Raw genomic sequence first — 16,916 nt, forward strand, 5'->3', positions numbered from 1 at the left:
ATACCCAGAAGTGACACCATTATAAAAACTGCACCCCTCAAGGTGCTCAAAACCATATTCAAGAAGTTTATTAACCCTTCAGGTGCTTCACAGGAATTTTTGAAATGTGGAAGAAAACAACATTTCAATTTTTTTCACAAAACTGTTACTTTAGACCCAAATTTTTTTATTTTTGCAGGGGTAACAGGAAAAAATGAACCACAAAATTTGTTGTACCATTTCTCCTGAGCACGCCGATACCCCATATGTGGGGGAAAACCACTGTTTGGGCGTACGGAAGGGTTCGGAAGGGAAGGAACGCCATTTGACTTTTTGAATGGAAAATTTGCTTGAATAAGTAGCGGATGCCATGTTGCGTTTGGAGAGCCCCTGATGTGCCTAAACAATGGAAACCCCCCACAAGTAACCCCATTTTGGAAACTAGACCCATCAAGGATTTTATCAAGGGGTATAGTGAACATTTTGAACCCAGAGGTACGACAGAGAATTTGATAACATTAGGTTATGAATAAGTTATTAGTCTTGAGCGCAAGTGCTCGCTACTTGAGTTTGCATCGGGTACTCGGTATGCATCAAGTATCGCTTGTGCTCGAGTCCCTATCCCGCATGTTTCACGGTTGTTAAACACCCAAAAAAAACATGCGGAGATCGCTCGTGCACGGCAGTCCATCCCGTGTTTTTTTTTTTTGGCTGTATAACAGCCACGAAACATGTGGGGTGGAGACTCGAGAATGTCACTCGAGCACCCACGATACTCTGTGCATACCCTAGCACCCGATGCAAATTCCAGTAGTGAGCACTTGCGCTCAACACTAGTCGCCATATCATCATCATCATATTTTTTTTCCTTTACTCTTGGAAAAAAAAACCACCCTAATACAACCCTAGCACAACCCTAACTCTAGAGTTTATTTTTTACGCCGTTCCTTGTGCGGTATAACTGATTAGACGACTTTATTCTTCTGGTCAGTGCGATTACAGCAATATCAGATTCATATCGGGGTTTTATGTTTCGGAGCTGTCACACTCTAAAAGACACTTTTTTTTGCAAAGACTAGTTTTTGCAATCAACAAGTTGATGTTTTTATTGATACCATTTTTGGGCACGTGACATTTTTTGATCGCTTTCTATTCCGATTTTTGGGAGGCGGAATAAACAAAAACCAACAATTCAGGAATTTATTACTTTTTTTATGTCATTCCACATGTGGTAAAATTGATAAGGCAGCATTATTCTTCGGGTCAGTATGTTTACAGCGATACTACATTTTATATTTTTTTTTAATGTTTTGGCGATTTTACACAATAAAAACTTTTATAGAAAAAATATTTTTTTCCATCACTTTATTCTGAGAGCTATACCTTTTTTTTATCAGCTGATGGAGCTGTGTGGTGGCTTGTTTTTTGTGGGACAAGATTACGTTATCAGCTGTACCATGTTTATGTACATTCGTCTTTTTGATCGTGTTTTATTCCATTTTTTGTTTGGAGGTATGATGATAAAGCATTGTTTTTTGTTTCATTTTTTAATTATTTTTTTTTACAGTGTTCACTAAAGGGGTTAACTAGTGGGACAGTTTTATAGGTCAGGTCGTTCCGGATGCGGCAATACCAAATATGTGTACTTTTATTGTTTTGTTTTATTTATTTTCCATAATAATATTTATTTATGGGTCCAGTATATTATTTTTTGGGGATTATTTTTTGTTAGAATCAGCTGACACCCCTTGGCGATTGCACCCACAATAGCCTCTGTGCGGGCACGATTGCCGGGGCGTAATAATACGTACCTGGTCAATAAGGCCCAGGGCGCAGTTGCGTATTATTACGCCCCACGTCAGAATGGGGTTAATGCACACCTGAAACACACTGCTTCTTTGTGTAGCACCATGGGAAAGTCTAAAGAAATCAGCCACGATATCAGGAAGAGAATTGTGGACTTGCTCAAGTCTTGCTCATCCTTGGGTACAATTTCAAGATACCTGAAGATGCCTCGTTCTTCTGTACAAACAATTATACACAAGTACAAACAAGATGGGAATGTCCAGCCATCATACCGCTCAGGAAGGAGAAGAGGTTCTGTGTCCCAGAGATGAATGTGCTTTGGTCCGACATATGCATATCAACCCAAGGACAAAAGCGAAAGACCTTGTGAAGATGATGGTGGAAGCTGGTAAGATTGTGTCAATAACGACAGTGAAACAGGTACTGTATTAACATAGGCTGTAAGGCCACTCTGCCAGGAAGAAGCCATTACTCCAAAAGAAACCTAAAAAAGACAGATTAATGTTTGCAAATGCACACAGGAACAAAGACCTTAATTTTTGGAGACATGTCCTGTGGTCTGATGAAACTAAAATTGAACTTTTTGGGCATAATGACCATCGTTACGTTTGGAGGAAAAAGGGAGAAGCTTGGAAGCCTAAAAACACCATCCCAACTGTGAAACACGGAGGTGGCATCATCACGTTGTGGGGTTGTTTTGCTGCAGGAGGGACTGGTGCACTTCACAAAATAGATGGCATCACGAGAAAAGAAGATTATGTGGCAATACTGAAGCAACATCTCAAAACATCAGGCAGGAAATTAAAGCATGGGCGGAAATGGGTCTTCCAAATGGACAATGACCCGAAGCATACTGCCAAAATCGTAACAAAGTGGCTTAAGGATAACAAAGCCAATGTTTTGGAGTGGCCATCACAAAGCCCTGATCTCAGTCCTATTGAAAATTTAGGGGCAAAGCTGAAAAGGCAGGTGCAAGCCAGGCGACCTACAAACCTGGATCAGTTACACCAGGAATGGGCCCAAATTCCAACCAACTATTGTGAGAAGCTTGTGAAAGGATTTCCCAAACGTTTGACCCAAGTAATTCAGTTTAAGGGCAATGGTACTAAATACTAATGAAATGTATGTAAACTTTTGACTTTGCAGTAAGTAATAAAAATGCCTTAAAACATTCTCTCTCATGATTCTGGCATTTGGCAAATATTAAAAATTACGGTAATCCTAATTGACCTAAAACGGGAAAGGTTTATTCTGATTTCATGTCAGATATTGAGAAAACATGCATATGTGTCTTTTTATATAGTGTATGTAAACTTCTGGTTTCAACCGTGTGTGTATATGTGTAATGGGTCTGGAAGGTGGAACCTCTGAGCTACTATACAAAGGGGCAGTCCTTGTAAGGAAGCGGGTGGCTCCCAGGGAAGGCGGGCTGGTAGACACGGCAAGTGACAGGAACAGTCTCTGGGTAGAAGTGCAGGTGGTCACGGCAAGTGACGGGGAAAGTCTCTTGAAAGGATGGGTGGTCACGGCAAGTGGCGGCAAAGCCTCCAAGTAGGCTAGCAGGCGGATAGCAGGTGAGCGCTCCCAGGTGAGCGGGTAAGAGTCTCCCGGCTGTCTGGCAGGTGGTCACGGCAAGTGACGGCAGAGCCTTCAGGTAGGCTAGCAGGCGGATAGCAGGTGAGCGCTCCCAGGTGAGCGGGTAAGAGTCTCTCGGCTGGCTGGCAGGTATCAGGCAGGTATCAGGTAGGTATCAGGCAGGTATCAGGCAGGTGCCTCCTGATCCACAGGCGGACTGGTCCATAGACAGACTGGCGGATGCTGGTAGACAGACTGTCGGACCGCAGGGAATGCAAGCAGGTAGACAGAGCTGGAAAACAGACTGGCAATGGGACCTGAGGGCTGAAGCAGAGGTGAAAGGCTTGCAACAACTTTGCTCGGGCACCTCCATTTTGGAGGAGGTGCCTTATATATGGGAGCTCCACCGGCAATTGGCCGGGGACTCCTTAGGACGGCGCGCGCGGCCCCTTTAAGAGAGAGAGAGCGCGCGTCCTAAGCACAATGCCCGGGAAGCAGCGAGCGCTGCCAGCAGCGCGGGAGGAGGACGCCGAGGACGGAGCAGGGAGGTGAGGGGAACGGCGTTTCTGCCTAGCAGGAGGCAGGGACGCCGATGCTACAGTACCCCCCCCCCTTTAGGCCCCCCCTTCTTTAGGCCAGAGAGAAATTTATCAAGGATGAGCGGGGCATGGATATTCTCCCGGGGCTCCCACGTTCTCTCCTCAGGACCAAACCCCTTCCAATCCACTAGAAAAAAGGTCTTTCCTCTTACCCTTTTGGTGGCCAGAAAGCTCTCTACCTCAAACTCGTCCTCAGCGGAAACTGGAGCAGGAGGCGTACCTGTAGACTTGGAAAAAGAGTTAAGTACCACAGGTTTGAGGAGAGACACATGGAAGGAGTTAGGGATCCGCAAGTTGGCCGGGAGTTTCAATTTATAGGCCACCGGGTTGATTTATTTGATAACTTCCAGTGGGCCGATGAACCGAGGCCCTAACTTGTAGGAAGGAATCTTGAGTCGGACATATTTGGACGAGAGCCAGACTTTATCTCCAGGACGGAATTGGGGCGGATCCAGACGTCTTTTGTCAGCCTGTTTCCTCATCCGCTCGGAGGACTGAAGAAGTGCGGACCTGGTACTTTCCCAAATTGAGGAGAATTCGCTAACAAGAGATTCCGCGGACGGATTATCCACCGAGGCGGAGACGGGAAACGGGATCCGAGGATGTTGACCGTAGACAATAAAAAACGGGGATTTGGAGGAAGACTCGCTCTCGTGATTATTATAGGAAAATTCGGCCCACGGTAAAAGATCCACCCAGTCGGAATAGTGGGCATTAACAAAGTGCCGGAGGTAACTGGTTAAGATTTGGTTAATCCGCTCTACTTGACCATTGGACTGTGGGTGATAAGCAGAAGAGAAGTCCAAGGTGACCCCCAGCAGTTTACACATGGCTCTCCGGAAGCGAGAGGTGAACTGAACTCCTCGGTCGGATACGATGTGGAGAGGGAGACCATGGAGACGGAAAATATGATGGATAAAGTCTTTAGCCAACTCAAATGCAGACAGAAGACCCGGCAGGGGAATGAAGTGAGCCATCTTAGAGAAGCGGTCAGCGACCACCCAAATGACCGTGCAACCAGCAGAAACAGGGAGATCCGTTATAAAGTCCAAGGCTATATGCTGCCACGGGGCAGCAGGTATGGGAAGAGGCAAAAGGCGGCCGGCTGGCAGATGTCTAGGAACCTTGTTGCGAGCGCAGGACGCACAGGCTGAGACAAAGTTTATTACGTCCTTGTGCAGGGTAGGCCACCAGTAATGCCGGGTAATAAGCAGGAGGGTCTTTTTCTGGCCAGCATGGCCAGCTAGCTTAGACAAATGTCCCCAGTGTAGAACCTTCTCACGATCAGGTACTGCTACGAACGTCTTACCGGGTGGGAGACGATTTAGATCCACGGGAGCCACCTGCATCACCTTGGCGGGGTCGATGATGTGCTTTGGCTCCTCCTCTAGATCGGAGAACAAAAAGGATAGGGACAAGGCATCAGCTTTGATATTTTTGTCTGCCGGGCGAAAATGAAGAATGAAATCAAAGCGGGCGAAGAACAAGGACCACCGGGCTTGGCGCGGGTTAAGTCTTTGGGCACTCTGGAGATAAGCCAAGTTTTTGTGATCCGTGTAGATTATTACCGGGTGAAGAGACCCCTCGAGCAGGTAACGCCACTCCTCCAGTGCCAACTTAATGGCTAACAATTCTCGGTCTCCTATAGAATAATTGCGCTCAGATGAGGAGAAGAGTTTGGAGAAGAAGCCGCAGGTTACCATTCTTCCGGAAGACGACTTTTGGGTGAGCACCGCTCCGGCTCCGGAGGAGGAAGCGTCTACTTCTAAGAAGAATTGTTTGTTGCTGTCCGGACGGTGCAGCACAGGAGCGGAAGAGAAAGCCTGTTTCAAAGACAGGAAGGCCTCCTCTGCCTCGGGCGGCCATTCTTTGGGATTAGCGCCCTTAAGGGTGAGCGCAGAGATAGGGGCAGTCCGGGAAGAGAAGTGCGGAATGAAGAGGCGGTAGTAGTTGGCAAAGCCCAGGAACCGCTGGATAGCCTTCAACCCCTCCGGTCGGGGCCACTTTTGGATGGCAGAAAGTTTCTCAGGATCCATTCGTAGACCGGTCTGAGAGATGATGTAGCCCAGGCCGGGTAGATTGGCTGGGGGAGGAGAAGGACGGGCAGGATGAACGGGAACTAAACTAGTCTTATGGCAGTCCTGTCCCCAGCGAAGGACTTCTCCAGTCTGCCAATCAAGCACGGGTACATGTCTCTGGAGCCAAGGTAGGCCAAGCAAAAGGGCATGAGAAAGTCCAGGTAGAACATGAAAGAAGATGCTCTCAGAGTGCAGCATTCCCACCTGCAGAGTTATGGGTTCGGTGATGAGTTGGATGGGATGCGGTAAGAGACCCCCATCCACGGAGGTGACAGATAAGGGTTCAGCCAGAGGTTTGGTGGAAATGCGGTATTTCTCTACCAGGGACTGAGAAATGAGATTTCCGGCAGCTCCAGAATCAAGTTGAGCTAGTTCGAAGTAACGGTTCTCCCTGCAGATGATAGAGACCGACAGCATCAGAGATGGAGAGGGTTTATTCTTGTCTAGGACGACCTCTCTGAGCGATCCTAGACACAGGCGTTTCCCGACCTCTCCGGGCAGGAACTGATCCGGTGCTCTTTACTGCCACAGTAGAAGCAGCTCCCCTCAGCACGGCGTGATTCTTGACTGGTTTTGACCATCTTGGTCTGGTCGACCTGCATAGGCTCGGGTGAGTGCGCCTGGGGAGTAACAGAGGAAGCGACGGGATTCTGGAAGGTAGGAGCAAGGCGAGGAAACCTCCTCTCACGGGTGACCTCTTTGGTACGCTCCTGGAACCGGATGTCAATCCGGGTGGCAAGTGTTATTAAGTCGTCGAGAGTGGTAGGAATGTCCCGACCGGCAAGTTCATCTTTAATTCGACCGGATAGACCCTCCCAGAAGACGGACACCAGGGCGTCGTTATCCCAGGCAAGCTCAGAAGCAAGGGTACAGAACCGTATGGCATATTGGCCCACGGTGAGACTCCCTTGACGGAGGCGTAGCAGAGATTAGGCGGATGAGGTCTTTCGTCCTGGTTCGTCGAAGACTTTCCGAAAGGCCGTGAGAAAGACTGGCAGGTTGTACACCAGGGGGTCTCCTCTCTCCCATAGAGGATTTAGCCAAGCCAGCGCCTCCCCAGTGAGATGGGACATTATGAAGGCCACTTTGGCTCGGTCGGTGGAAAACTGGTGTGCCAAAAGTTCGAAGTGCAGGGTGCACTGGTTAATGAAGCCCCGTGCCTGACCGGGATCTCCACTAAAACGAGGCGGGGCGGAAAGGCGGGGACCGGGAAGGGATGCCATGGTATTGATGGGCAGCGACGCTGCCGGGGTAGGAGTCGTGCGACTGGAAGTAGGTCCCGAAGAGGTAGTCAGTGTGTCCAGGCGGGAGTTAACACTACGCAGGTGGCTCAGGATGGACTCCTGTTGGCACCTCTGACGGGATAGTTCATGGCATAGGTCCGAGAGCGAGGGAGTTTGGGTGCCACCGGGTTCCATGGCCCGAGCAAAGTGTAACGGGTCTGGGAGGTGGAACCTCTGAGCTACTATACAAAGGGGCAGTCCTTGTAAGGAAGCGGGTGGCTCCCAGGGAAGGCGGGCAGGTAGACACGGCAAGTGACAGGAACAGTCTCTGGGTAGAAGGGCAGGTGGTCACGGCAAGTGACGGGGAAAGTCTCTTGAAAGGATGGGTGGTCACGGCAAGTGGCGGCAAAGCCTCCAGGTAGGCTAGCAGGCGGGTAGCAGGTGAGTGCTCCCAGGTGAGCGGGTAAGAGTCTCTCGGCTGGCTGGTAGGTGGTCACGGCAAGTGACGGCAGAGCCTCCAGGTAGGCTAGCAGGCGGATAGCAGGTGAGCGCTCCCAGGTGAGCGGGTAAGAGTCTCTCGGCTGGCTGGCAGGTGGAAACAGCAAGTGACGGCAGAGCCTCCAGGTAGGCTAGCAGGCGGATAGCAGGTGAGCGCTCCCAGGTGAGCGGGTAAGAGTCTTTTGGTGAACGGATGGACTCTACATGCCTGGTTCCCACCGTGAAGCATGGAGGAGGAGGTGTGTAGGTGTGGGGGTGCTTTGCTGGTGACACTGTTGGGGATTTATTCAAAATTGAAGGCATACTGAACCAGCATGGCTACCACAGCATCTTGCAGCGGCATGCTATTCCATCCGGTTTGCGTTTAGTTGGACCATCATTTATTTTTCAACAGGACAATGACCCCAAACATACCTCCAGGCTGTGTAAGGGCTATTTGACCAAGAAGGAGAGTGATGGAGTGCTACGCCAGATGACCTGGCCTCCACAGTCACCAGACCTGAACCCAATCGAGATGGTTTGGGGTGAGCTGGACCGCAGAGTGAAGGCAAAAGGGCCAACAAGTGCTAAGCATCTCTGGGAACTCCTTCAAGATTGTTGGAAGACCATTTCTGGTGACTACCTCTTGAAGCTCATCAAGAGAATGCCAAGAGTGTGCAAAGCAGTCATCAAAGCAAAAGGTGGCTACTTTGAAGAACCTAGAATATAAGACATATTTTCAGTTGTTTCACACTTTTTTGTTAAGTATATAATTCCACATGTGTTAATTCATAGTTTTGATGCCTTCAGTGTGAATGTACAATTTTCAAAGTCATGAAAATATAGAAAAATCTTTAAATAAGAAGGTGTGTCCAAACTTTTGGTCTGTACTGTATATGTATATATATATAGATATATATATATATATGTGTGTGTGTGTGTATATATATATATATATATATATATATATATATATATATATATATATATATATATATATATATATATAATATATGTGTATATATATATATATATTATAAATATATACAGATACATCTCATAAATTAGAATATCATCAAAAAGTTAATTTATTTCAGTTCTTCAATACAAAAAGTAAAACTCATATATTACATAGAGTCATTACAGAGTAATCTGTTTCAAGTGTTTATTTCTGTTAATCTTGATGATTATGGCTTACAGCCAAATGCGATTTGCATACACCTGGCCACATTCCGACTAGACTGTTTCCAGTCTCGCTCAACACACTTGTATTGAGTGAGGCTGTGCAGTTGGAATATGACTAGGACTATGGAAATCGCATATTCGCCGATCTGGGCAATGGAGAATCCTCACAGTGCGCGAGATTTGAGAATTCACAAGTCTGCAGCTACATAGAGTAACTGCAGACTTGTAGATTTAGACTGAACAACAACCCCTTTAAATACTGTACAGCTCATGACATGGCTACTGTATGGGCCTGGGGGCTTGTTATACTAACAGGCTGGGGCTTATAATAAGACCTAAACTGTAAATATAATAAGCCCCCTACCAGGGCCGGCAAAAGAGTCTGTGACCCCTTTAACACATTCTGCCATTCATGATGCACATATACGGTGGAGAAATATAGGTATACAACACAGGGCCCAGGCTGTCATCCTTCACATATGACATGCACACGCACAGTACGCAGACACAGTACGCAGACACACACACAATACGCAGACACGTGCATGCATGCACTCACACATGCAGGCATGCTCACACGCAGGAATGGCGATACACAAACATATACACAGATACGTACACAACAGACATACAGTACATACATATTTGAACACAAATTCTTAAAACCACATATAAAACAATAAAACAGACATAAATACTGTATACATATATACACAGATATTCACATCATACATGCAAACACACACAGACAGACACATTAGAAATATTTTTAATATGGGTATTGGGGAAGCCGGTAACAAGCCTCGCTCACCTGCCCCCGGCCTGTGTCCCGTCCAGCGCCTAAGGCATGTGGCAGTGCAGGGTGGCCGACATGTCACAGACATAGCCCTGGACCATGAGAGGAGCCCGCTCACAGTCCTGGCCTGGGCTGCTCCGCCAACATCTGTGCAGGACCTCTGGCGCTGCTTGATTGCCGGCACTTCATCAGACATGCGCAGTGCAGCTGTCTCCTAGTAATGACGCGGCAGGGGCGACACACAAGCACAATTAAAGGCGCAGTGTCGCCTCTGCCGTGTCATTAGTACCAGACACAGCTGCAGAGCGCAATGCGTGCGGCCATGTTTGAAGTGCCGGCAATCAAGCAGCGCTGGCAGTCCTGCTGGGGGAGCGGCTCAGGCCCCGATGGCGAGTGGGCCCCCCTGATGATCCAGGGCCCCAGAACTTGCGCCAGGCCCTGTCCCCTACCTCTCTGTCTTCACCCTCTTTAGACAGCAACTATGGAGATTGCACATAATCTCAGTCAGTACACAACGCCCTAGGGACCAGGCACCCAGCGCCACCCCCATTACCCCAAATCAGCTCCCCCTCTGGCTCTTCCCCCGGCTCACTCACATTCACCTCACTACCAGTCCCACAGTAACATATGCTCAGTTTAATTTATTTAAAAAAAGACAAAATTTGTTCCAGCAGAGCCGCCTTACATTTATGAATGTGATGATGACCCTTGCTCCGGGCCAGGCACTCTCTTGGCACGCACAACCTAGTATGCTGCAGCTCCTCACTAGGACCCAGGGTCCAGCGAGGACCAATCAGAGCGCGCATGGGGTGGGAGGAGCTAACCGCAGCGCTGCCAGCCTGTAAGGAGACTATCAAGTTATCAGCGCACAGCGCTCCAGCCTGCACCGTGCGCTGCCTGTACTGTACTACTGAGACTCTGTCTCAGATAAGCCTCAGACGCCGCACTGGGGGTAAAATTTGATAAATATGGAATCATGGAGTTGAAGATTTTGCACAAATTACGCCATTTTTGATAAATGTGAACCATTGTGTTTTTAAGTTACACCACAATATTATCACATTTTATCTCACAATTGGTGGGCTTGTATTATTTCTATGTAGCTACATAGTGGACCCAGGAATGATTGTCTCTGGTGGGCCCAAGGCACACCAGTCCAACGCTGACCAAGTTTATGGTTTTAGTCAGTCATGTAAATTAGACATAGACCAGAGATTTTCATATCGTGACTGATACTTTTCTTTAGTCAGAACATGCAAACTAGTGTAAATCTGCACTGTTTGTCTACTTGTGAAACATATTCAATGGTCTGCACAATGCAAGCAAGTGCTCAAAAGATGAAAGTGCCTGCTGGCGGCATTACAGCAGTTGTAATTTAGTGATAAAGGCACATTGACATTAAATGAAATCTTCACATTATTTTTTCCTTTACTAGATATGCTTCTATATGTAAAAACGTATGCTGCTTTGTAATGTGCTGCTGAAGTTTGTTGTTTATGAAGGTGTGCATCCATACAACACGTGTCCATTGTCTGCATACTCGCTAACATTTTAATTCCAGAGAGCCGCAAATTGTAAGCCTCATCCCCATTCCAACAATAACACTGCCAAACCTGCAGAAACTCCCATAATCCCAGACATAGCTAAACAAAAATATATATTTTTTAAATATTATAATTGATTAAAATAATTGTTTGGCCTGATTATAAAATATTCTTGCATTTCCTCTCTGGTATCTTCATGGTTTGTAACCTTACAACCAATAAACATGATTTTTTTTCTCTTTCTGGAAGTCTGTCTCCTGGAGGAGTGGAGGACGTTGTAAAATAATGCAGTTGCACTGTAAAAGTTCACACAATTGTTTGACGCCACGTGGGAAAGCTGTCAGAGAGCTGGTTACTGCCGTTCCCTACCACATTGCTGGACTCCTGCCTTGACTGACAGCTGGGTTCCAGGAGCAAAATAGAATATTCTGCTGTTCCCACTTAATCCTGGAAGACTTACAGCGAAGCTGCACCTGAAATAAAAATATGACTATATCTCTATACATTACAGAATTCCATAAGCCATCCTATTTTCTGTAAATATAAGTGAAAGAAAGTAATTTAGATTATTTGGAGGAAGATAGTCACAAAATTCTGCATCACATACCAAACTGTTTGGTTTTAAATTACTGTAATATAAAAAATTAGAAAGCGTTAGTTCAGCTCAACACTTTAGTGTAAGGCTGTGTGCCCACAATGCGTTTTTTAAGCGTTTACGCAGCGGCAAAAGTGCCGCAGAACCGCTTAAAAAAACGCATGATAGAAGGCCTGCCATGTTCCCCAATGATAATCCGCATGTGCTGTGCACATGCTGCGGAAATTTCCGCTGCAGGTTATCATTGCGGAAAAAAACGCAGCACTACCAATTATTTTGCGGAAGCGCTGCGTTTTCGCCGACATTGACTTTCATTGGAACGCATGGAATCCGCACCACTGCATCTGTAGATGCGGAATCCATGCGTTTCAATGTGCGGATGGTATCCGGGTCTGGAGGAGAGGAGACTCTCCTCCGGACCCGGGTACCATAGAACCTGTAAAAAAAAAAAGAATAAAATAAAAAATAAATATTATATTTACCTTCTGATGGACCCCGGTCTCCTTGTCTCGGCTTGCCGGCAGATCTGAAGGACCTGCGCTGACGTCATTTAGTCCTGTGACGGCAGGTCTTTCAGAGTACTGCAAGCTGTCGGCAAGCCGAGACGGATCGAATAAAGACTCCGGGGGCCATCAGAAGGTAAGTATAGATTTATTTTTTATTTTTTTTACCATTCTTTAATGTCACACTATATAAATCCATGCCGTTTGCATGGATTTATATAGTGTGACCAAATTGTCAAGCACTTTCCAAGTGATGCTAAAATCGCTTGGAAAGCGCTTGTCAACCCGCATGTGGAAATGCATGTGAAGAACGCTTCACATCCGCATGTCCCTGGCAGGAAAACGCATGTACAATCCGTATGTACAATCCGCATGCGTTTTTTCTGCCAGGGAGATGCAGAAACTCTCAGGAAAAAATCCTGAGCATTTCTGCATCGTGGGCACATAGCCTAAGAGATAAGTATCCTAGGAAACTTTCAGGGTAGACAGTCTGTGGTCTGGGTGTGGTGCACGGAGTGTGCACTGGTCTGGTTTACAGGTCAAATAGCTGGCAATAGTCCAAGAGGGGATGTTCTCCAGCACCAAAGGAAAGGAGTTAAAACTAAGCCTTTAATCATTTAGGATAAAAAATGGCGGACTATGCACATATTAAAAGAAATGCTTACATGTTTCATGTGAGAAAGAAAAATCCTTAATCATAGTGTTTTTTTTAATATGTGCACATTCTGCCAATTTTTTTATCCTATATGATTAAAGGCTTAGTATTAACTACCTTTTTATTGGTGCTGGAGAACATTCCCTTTTGGACTATTGCTGTAATATATAGATTTTACATCTATTCTGTGGGCACAACAGAACCAAGGCTGTTATAGGTTGTCTAGTATTGCCGATCTGTTGATGTCAATTGGAGTGTCGCTACAATCTGTGGATAAATGTGCCACTAGTTTGGAAACGCCTTGAAGTCTAGGGGCTACACCTAGACTTTTTTTTTGTTTAAGACCTTTTATAATTGGCTAATCTAAACCGTAACAAATGTTTTGCAATGGATTTACACTTTGCTCTATGGAGGAGAAAATGAGCCACTACTTTTTAAATTTGCTCAAAAATTTCTTCATGTAGCAATTAAAAGAGTTTTTAAATTGGAAAAATTTGAAGGCTGGGGCTACATGGAAACTTGAGCCACAATATAGATCACACAGTCCAAAAAATATATGCAGCTGTTGCATTACATCACAGTGCCGGTGAATGGTGTCGCATTGTGACCGCTGACGTCATGGAAGGTCCTTTTACATTACCGGTACCCACCACAAAGCCAGCAGCGACGCCGGGAGAAGAGCGGGGGCCATCAGAAGGTGAGTATAAGGTTACTTTTTATTTTAATTCTTTTTTTACTATGGTACCCGGGTCTGGAGGAGAGTCTCCTCTTCTCCAGACCCAGTTACCATCCGCGCTTTAATCGCATAAGATACGCTTGACTACATGTAGTCATGCGGATCTTATGTGATCCAATGCAAGTCAATGGTGGCGATTTCGCAGGGAAATCGCACTAGAATTGGTCTTGCTGCGGGTTTTACTGCAATGCAAATTCGCAGCGGAAATTTCCGCATGATGTGCACAGCACATGCGGATTTACATTGCAGTAAATGGCAGACCTATTATAAGTGATTTTAATGCGTTTTCGCTGCGAAAATACGCCACAAAAACGCATTAAAATCGCTTTGTGTGCACATAGCCTAAGCCATAAAAAGTCTTTGTGTTTCCTTAGCACAAACTTCCCAAGATACAGACATGTTTTTTTTTTCTACTTTGTCTGGATTTTTGCAATATTTAACATATTAGCTCAGCTGAGTCACTGTTCTGTTATAAATCTTGCATACAAAAATATGTCCGGTATTTATAAAGCATTTATATAGTGTGTAGGTAAAAGTCATGTTTCACAAGTAACTGATATATATAAGAAGTTTATAGATGTTCATAATATTTTTTACATCTAGAAAGTTTGCTTATAATAATACAGGTACATCTAGTGGTAAATGCAACATTATGTAATTTTCCATCATCATGGAAAATATTAGGAATTCTTCCATTTCCATGTTGACTTATTCCATTACTCTTTTCCTTACAGATATGCCACAGCTCTGGGACAACTTATTAACACTGAAAGACTTCTGGGGAGTCGGACTTTGAAGGAACTTGAAGAAGCTTTGTTTTGCCAGACCAAAGTTTCCAATGGTTTGACTTGGGATGCTTATTGGGAAAGGAACGACCCTTTAAGAGATATTGATGAAGTGGCTATTCCAGTCTTGTGCATTTGTAGCAAGGATGATCCCATCCGTGGGGAAGCCAATAACACTGTACCCTTTGAGCTTTTTGAGACAAACCCTCACTTCTTCTTGTTGATGAGCCGTTATGGTGGTCACTGTGGCTTCATCAAAGACAATATTTCCAGTATAATGTGGAGTCACAGCGCACTGCTGGACTTTTTCAAGTCAACAGTAGACTTTTTTGCAATGGAAGAAAGGTCGAAAGGTCTTTCTAGGAGGAAAGGAACCATCTCTAGCTCCACGGTCAGATTACTACAGGACAGAGCCTCCTACAGAAAAGAGCAAACCTGTCTACACAATATCCATGAAATATATAACTGGCAGCGGTCCTACACACGATGACCCAAACTACAATCAGGACTGTAAATTATGTGATTTTTTTATTATTATTGTGGGACTACTTGTAGCTATTTAATTATGGAAATTTTATAGACTTATTAGACATCTGGGTGCATAACATTTGGCCTTCAGCTCATTCTGCAAATTTTAAAGGAATTAGTAATGTGACCTTTTTAAAAATACTAAAGCATATTAAAGGCCTTGCCACAATAAACATAACTCATTTTCAGGATGTCTTGCTATTGTAGAAAGTTAAAGCAAAGCTCATTAAATTGAGCCGCTATTTGTAGCAGTTCAACTGGATAATGTAATCTCCTGTGTAATGCACATTATATATACCGTTAGCTTTTCCATTTACATTCCCATCACAAAAAGCCCAAATTTGCTATAGTCCATAGCATCTAAGTGGGCAACTTTCCTTCATGATCTGGGCGATACTGTGATAATTGACCTCCTGTTTCTACATAGAGCTTAGAAGGACTCAGCTAGTCTGTTTCTAATCACATGATGTCATAGACCTAATGGAAAAGAGAAGTAGTAACTTGGTAGAAAGGCAAAATAAGCAATTGTAAGTACACAGTGCTATATAATTTGAAGACTAAAAGATATTAAGAGGATAAAAACTTTAATGGGAGGAGTGCTTCTTTTATTGAGGTTTTTCATTCAGTTCCAATGACACAGGTTTGAAGGCTGGCTTTAATAACATTTGTTAAAGAATGGCTCATTCTGAAGAGCTCACAGATACCAGCGTGATTCTGGAGTAGGAAGAGTAGAAGCATTAGAAGCTCTTTTCGCTGGAAAGTGGAAACCAGCTCCATATTTACGCCGATGTATTGGGTGTCATAAAAGCTCTTGCAGGTGTGATGTCCCTATACTTTTGTCCATACAGTGTATATTACAGGGGATATGCCATATATGCATCCTTTGTGGCTGCACAAAGGCCACTAAGGTGTCACTAAGGTGCCCAGCAGTGTTTCGCAAACATGGTCGGATAAGGGGTTATCTGAGCACGCTCGAGTCCTAACTGAGTATCTTCGGGGTACTTGCAAAAATATGTTTGCGTCGCAGCGGCCGCATGTCTCTCGGCTGATAGACAGTCGCAACACAAGCAGGGATTGCCTGGTTGTTAGGAAATCCATGCATGTCTCATGGCTGTAAAACAGCCGCAAATCATGGAGGTGTGGCGATGTGAACACACCAAAGAACTCTGTTAGGACTCGAGCATTCTCAGATAACCCCCTATCCGAGCACGTTCGTGCAACACCAGTACCTACTGCTGCTAAATTACAGCTACCGTATTGCTATTATATTATGAGCAGTAGCGTAGCTACCAGGGATCCGAGGGTGTGGCCGCCTCGGGTCCCGCGCTCAGAGGAGCCCACCCAGAGCTACTGCTACTCTAAACACAGCATGCTGATTATAAGTAAACTCTGCGACAGAGTAGGGAGAAATGGTCTCCCTGCACTTCCACTCTCCGTTCTGTAGGCTGCAAGTTGCAATAGGCCTGAGGCCTTCAGAATAATAGATCCAGGGCCGAGCGAAGCACCGCATTGGACTGCCCGGGAACTGCTGCTGTCTGATGAACTCACCAGGTTTAGGTGAGTATATGATGCTTATTTTTTATTTTAAGATTGTGTGATTGTGTTAGTATGTATGGGGGCTACTAAGGGGCCATAATAACTGTGGGGGCTACTAAGGAGCCCAGAATAACATTGTGGGGGCTACTGAGGGGGCCATCATACAGCATGGAGGATAATAAGGGGGCCATCATACACTGTGAGAGCTATTAAGGAGGCCATCATACAGCATGGAGGCTACTAGGGGGCCATCATACTTAGTGAGGGCCCTCACTCGTGGTGGTTACTAGGGGAGCTATAAACAGCATAGGAGCTA

The 16,916-nt window shown here is 45.5% G+C and overlaps 1 protein-coding gene across 1 annotated transcript in view; it reads left to right on the plus strand.

Annotated features, from left to right (window-relative positions):
- LOC141253008 (protein ABHD15-like) overlaps positions 1 to 15,252 on the plus strand; it is a 68,255-nt gene extending 53,003 nt beyond the window's left edge. The window contains exon 3 of the mRNA XM_073670758.1: positions 14,486 to 15,252. Coding sequence (XP_073526859.1) covers positions 14,486 to 15,026 — 541 coding nt within the window. The 3' untranslated portion in view covers positions 15,027 to 15,252. The remainder of the gene's footprint in view (positions 1 to 14,485) is intronic.
- Positions 15,253 to 16,916: the final 1,664 nt, after the last annotated feature.

This window comes from Phyllobates terribilis, unplaced genomic scaffold (assembly GCF_046119375.1).
Source record: "Phyllobates terribilis strain yellow unplaced genomic scaffold, ASM4611937v1 Scaffold_2__4_contigs__length_985480577, whole genome shotgun sequence".
Classification (NCBI taxonomy): Eukaryota; Metazoa; Chordata; class Amphibia; order Anura; family Dendrobatidae; genus Phyllobates; species Phyllobates terribilis.